This window comes from Borostomias antarcticus (assembly GCF_949987555.1).
Source record: "Borostomias antarcticus genome assembly, chromosome: 26".
Lineage (NCBI taxonomy): Eukaryota > Metazoa > Chordata > Actinopteri > Stomiiformes > Stomiidae > Borostomias > Borostomias antarcticus.
The window spans coordinates 11,096,550-11,101,905 of record NC_140259.1 but is presented as its reverse complement, the minus strand read 5'-3'; the positions used below and the strand labels follow the sequence as shown (position 1 = coordinate 11,101,905).

The 5,356-nt window shown below is 45.5% G+C and overlaps 1 protein-coding gene across 1 annotated transcript in view; it reads right to left on the bottom strand.

Annotated features, from left to right (window-relative positions):
• Positions 1-3,441: 3,441 nt before the first annotated feature.
• Positions 3,442-5,356, bottom strand: part of adgrl2a (adhesion G protein-coupled receptor L2a) — a 111,328-nt gene continuing 109,413 nt past the window's right edge. Inside the window, 1 exon segment of the mRNA XM_084459246.1 lies at positions 3,442-5,121. Coding sequence (XP_084315372.1) covers positions 4,253-5,121 — 869 coding nt within the window. The 3' untranslated portion in view covers positions 3,442-4,252.

Sequence of the window (5,356 nt, the reverse complement as noted above, 5' to 3'; positions counted from 1 at the left end):
CTCCTCTCCAGTGTGTGTGTGTGTGTGTGTGTTCGAGTGTGTGTGTGTGTGTGTGCGTGCGTGTGTGTGCGTGCGTGTGTGTGTTTGTGCGTGTGTGTGTTTGTGTGTGTGTGTGTTTGTGTGTGCGTTTGTGTGTGTGTGTGTGTGTGTGTGTGTGCGTGTGTGTGCGTGTGTTTGTGTGTGTGTGTTTGTGTGTGCGTGTGTGTGTGCGTGCATGTGTGTGTGCGTGTTTGTGCGTGTGTTTGTGTGTGTTTGTGTGTGCTCACACCTCACATTTCACTCTCAGTATCACAGCACAACAACACATACAAACTGAAATGTGACTCACCATCAGTAGAGCTGAAGGCCACGTCGGGGGAGCTGAACACAACGTTCAGGAAACGTCCATTCATCCCGTCACTCCTGGGCCACGTCTCTCTGAATGCACCCTGGCCTTCCTCACATGAACCACAACAGACTGCGTCTGCCATCGGTGAGAAACACTTTAGAGAGTGAAAAACCCTTTAGAGAGTGAAGAAGCCGAGTGGAGAAGCCGAGTGGAGAAGCCGAGTGGAGAAGAGGAGTTTTCCAGGAGCGGTTAAGCACCAAGGCCATGAGGGGCTGTCGATAGTGGGCATTGCTTTGAGTGTTTTGCGGTGTTTTGTCAATAGTCTCCCAACTGTCCATTTCTCCTCTGAGGCCTCTTCGTCTTTTAACTGGAGGAATCAATGTGCAACACAACATTCTGATTCTACACGTTTGAGTCAATCCAGGACAGGTTTCAGCTTCGCCACATCCAGCAAACTTTTTAGTTGGGACCGGCTTGACAGGAGGTGCGTTTACATCAGTTTGAATCGGTTTCAGATAGGTTTGGAAGGTCAACCCGATTGAAAATATGTCCTATAAACACCTCAATCCGACTGAAATGCCCCAATTGAAATTCCAATCGCTTTCAAGGAGGTAGTTTAAAACTTTTCGACACCGTTTGGTCCGTCATGTAAACTACCTTGAAACGGATTGATGCTGCGTTCATTCTGCGCATGCTCAAGACTTGACTAATCAAGGCACGCTCGAAGGTTCCCTAATCAGCTGTTTGTAACCATCGTAACGCAATCACTCACGCTGCGTGCGCGTTGGAAACATTGTTTCTTTGTCGCATGTAAACATGTAAACATGTAAACATGTAAACATCCAAACAGTTTACTTTGTATCCCATGAATACACTCAAATGAACTCTTCAACCAGATTGAAATCAACCGGATTGAAAACTATTTGTCATGTAAACGCACCTACAGTGCATTGGAATGAGATGTCACACAGATTTGGAAAAGTACATGGCAGGTGAATGGTGTTCATCTATTCAGGAACATCATACTGTAGTTGTTGAGCCTAAACAGTTGATCAATTTAATTTAATGTGTCTGTCCCGAAATACCAGCATGGAATGTACTGTAGGAATGTAGGAGACAAAGTCTTCAGCAGGAGGAGACATGCTCTAGTCTTCATCAGGAGGAGACATGCTCTAGTCTTCATCAGGAGACATGCTCTAGTCTTCATCAGGAGGAGACATGCTCTAGTCTTCATCAGGAGGAGACATGCTCTAGTCTTCATCAGGAGGAGACATGCTCTAGTCTTCATCAGGAGACATGCTCTAGTCTTCATCAGGAGGAGACATGCTCTAGTCTTCATCAGGAGGAGACATGCTGTAGTCTTCATCAGGAGACATGCTCTAGTCTTCATCAGGAGGAGACATGCTCTAGTCTTCATCAGGAGACATGCTCTAGTCTTCATCAGGAGGAGACATGCTCTAGTCTTCATCAGGAGGAGACATGCTCTAGTCTTCATCAGGAGGAGACATGCTCTAGTCTTCATCAGGAGGAGACATGCTCTAGTCTTCATCAGGAGGAGACATGCTGTAGTCTTCATCAGGAGACATGCTCTAGTCTTCATCAGGAGACATGCTCTAGTCTTCATCAGGAGACATGCTCTAGTCTTCATCAGGAGACATGCTCTAGTCTTCATCAGGAGGAGACATACTCTAGTCTTCATCAGAGGAGACATGCTCTAGTCTTCATCAGAGGAGACATGCTCTAGTCTTCAGCAGGAGGAGACATGCTCTAGTCTTCATCAGGAGACATGCTCTAGTCTTCATCAGGAGGAGACATGCTCTAGTCTTCATCAGGAGGAGACATGCTCTAGTCTTCATCAGGAGACATGCTCTAGTCTTCATCAGGAGGAGACATGCTCTAGTCTTCAGCAGGAGGAGACATGCTCTAGTCTTCATCAGGAGACATGCTCTAGTCTTCATCAGGAGGAGACATGCTCTAGTCTTCATCAGGAGGAGACATGCTCTAGTCTTCATCAGGAGGAGACATGCTCTAGTCTTCATCAGGAGGAGACATGCTCTAGTCTTCATCAGGAGGAGACAGGAAATACACACACAGACATATTAACTGCTATGTATTTCTTGACCCTTGCAAGACTTTTATTTTATACTCACTTATTAAAGCCATCTTATGAGATATAATTTATGACAGGTTTTAATGGTGTCTGGAGCAGTGCTCAATAATATACTAAGTGGACAATGCTATGAATCAGTGTAATTTTGGAACCTTTATTGGAGGGTTACAACCACACATTGGAGTGTTACAATGTCATTTTCCTACCTGAGTTTCTCATCATTGAATCACATGGACAGATTTGGCTTCTCACAGGGTGAAATAGTGATTAATCTGGAATGATTCATAGAAAACAAGAGCAAACAAAATCAAATCCCACGGAGAACATTACTGGTTAACCTGGTTTACGCCAAGGTGCTTGGGACTTACTCAGAACCTGAGTCAAAAGTGTGTTTTGTCCATAGCAAAATAATCAAAGCTAACGTCTCAAATAGTACAAAAACACAAAACATTAATAAAGCAACTTGCATTTGACAAAAAATCTCACATTTATTTATTGGTTAATCAAGTGTTGAACTTTACATCAGTCTTTAGTGATGGCCCCCGTATAACATGTTTACATAAAGAGATGAGCTATGTACCAGTGCTGGAAAATATTTGCACATTCGCTGTTTATTATTTGGAAATATTTCAATAAATAAATGTCCAAACCCAGGCGGATGAAATACATTTATAATGGATCAAAACTTTATTGTCAAAAGTTGCTTTCAAGTGCCTACTGCCCATTACTCTTTAATGATGATTGAAAAGATTCATTATTGAAATCAGAACACAAAATTGTGCAAGGCATACTAGTCTTAAATTGGGCACTGTTGAATTACCACTTTAAAAGAATGTCATGTGGGCATTATGAGATCAACCCGGTTCAATGGAAACATCTATGGAATTCAGTAAGAAAACACGGTTCACATGTGGAAAAAGTGAGTAGCATCAACCATGTTCTTTTTCCAACTCTCTATTTTCATCCGTTTCTTTTGTTCAAATGTACTACAATGAATGAAGTGTAAGAACAATAAACATATTTTATAACATATGTGCAACTTTTACACAATAGTCTCTTCAAACTTTAAATTTTCAATTAAAATGTTTCTTTATATTTACGGTTTCCATGTTTTTTTTGTATCTTACTCTAGCAATACAACAAAAAATATATATATATTTTTTGCCATTTTCCTTGACAACAGTTAAATGTACAATTGAGAAAATATAAGGGCAGGGGCTCGATCGCTAGTGGTTATACAATCCAAACTTCACGGCAACGGGGACAAGTCTAGACCCAGATGTTCTATTCTTAATGAAGCGCCTGGACATCTCTGAACAAACATGTCCTTATCCAGGCCCAAGAGCTTCATGTTGTATATAATACAAAACACGCTTTGACGGGTGATGGAAGTGTATGTACAATCTTTGACTGGAAAACTGCTGGTCTGGAGTAACCAGTATAATTTTTTTTTTTTTTTTTTGTCCGTTTTTACATATATATTTTTTTAAATCAGTTATCCAACAGCAGCAGCACATTTAAATACATAATTGGTTTGTCTCTTAAATCGAAATTGAATCTGCATTGTATGTACAGTCTGTAAAGCGTTCCGGCTGCGGGAGCCATGGCCCTGCCGTCGCTGGGAACTAAAGTCTGTTGTTGTATGAGGAAGGAGAGTCCAGGGGGGGTTGTTGGGGGGGGCGGGTGGTGAGAGGGCTATTGTGAGTGGTTTGGGCTGCTAGTCTCTTTGAAAAAACGTTCTCTGACCTCTCAGAGTGTCCTCCAAGAGGACCTGGGCTCCGGAGGAGGGGAAAGGAGGAGGATTTAAATACATTTTAAAGGCTTGTAACCAGCTGCATCTGTCCCTCCCGTACCTCTCCTTCAGGGAGACAGTCCTCTTTAGTCACAGGGATGATGTACCCGTCACTGTTGCCCCGGCTGATCTGGTAGTAGGCGTGGAGCTGGTGCCCCGCCCCGAGGTTGGGCATGCTCTTGTAGTAGACGTCCTCGTTGTCGCTCCTCTTGGAGGGGGAGGCGAGCTCCTCCTGGGCGCCCGGGCTGCTCTGGGGGAGGGGGGAGTCCCTGAGGTTAGGCATACTAGTGTACAACGAGTCTCTGTTAGGGGAGTGCAGGCCGGCGTCGGGGCCGGCGGTCAGCTGGCTGACGTAGCTCTCGTCCCCCTCCGCCCTCAGCCTCTTCTGGGGCTGGTAGAGGAGGGAGTGAGTCCTCTGGGGGATGAGCGGCGCCTCCAGCTCCAGGCCGGCCGCAACGCCGTGCACCAGGGACGAGGCGTCGGCCACGATGGCGTCGTCTTCGCTGCTGCTCCCGCCCACCGGCACCCTGGGAGGGACCCGCTCCACGTGGAGCTGTTGTTGTTGGTGTTGGTGTTGGTGGTGATGTTGTTGTTGTTGGTGGTGATGTTGTTGGTGTTGGTGGTGGTGGTGTTGTTGGTGTTGTTGTTGATGGTGTTGTTGGTGGTGGTGGTGTTGGTGGTGTTGGTGGTTCTTAGCGCGCAGGTTGTTCTGCACCAGCTCAGAGATGATCATCTTCTCGAAGGCGGCGTCATCCAGGCTGAGGCCGCAGTCCACAACCTGCACGCTGTCGCCATAGTCCCCGTTACGCAGCGAGTAGCTGTTGTTAAAGTTACCATTTAGCGGTAGAGTATCCATTGCACTGGTGTCCCTCGCGGTGGTCAGTGAGTGTCCTGGAAGGAGAAAAAAAAACACAGGTAGAGGGGATTTATATGAGTCAAAACCACCCCCCCGATAAGAATGAACAAAAGAAAAGAATGAGAAAAGAGGTTTAATGCTGTTCAGGACCCTGCGGGCTCATTAGACCGTGTCACTGATGTCAGGAGAGATGGAGATGGGTCTGCATGCTTAATATCCTCAGCTCAGCCAGCGCCTCACTCGCTCGCTCAAGGACTGAGATCCAACTAG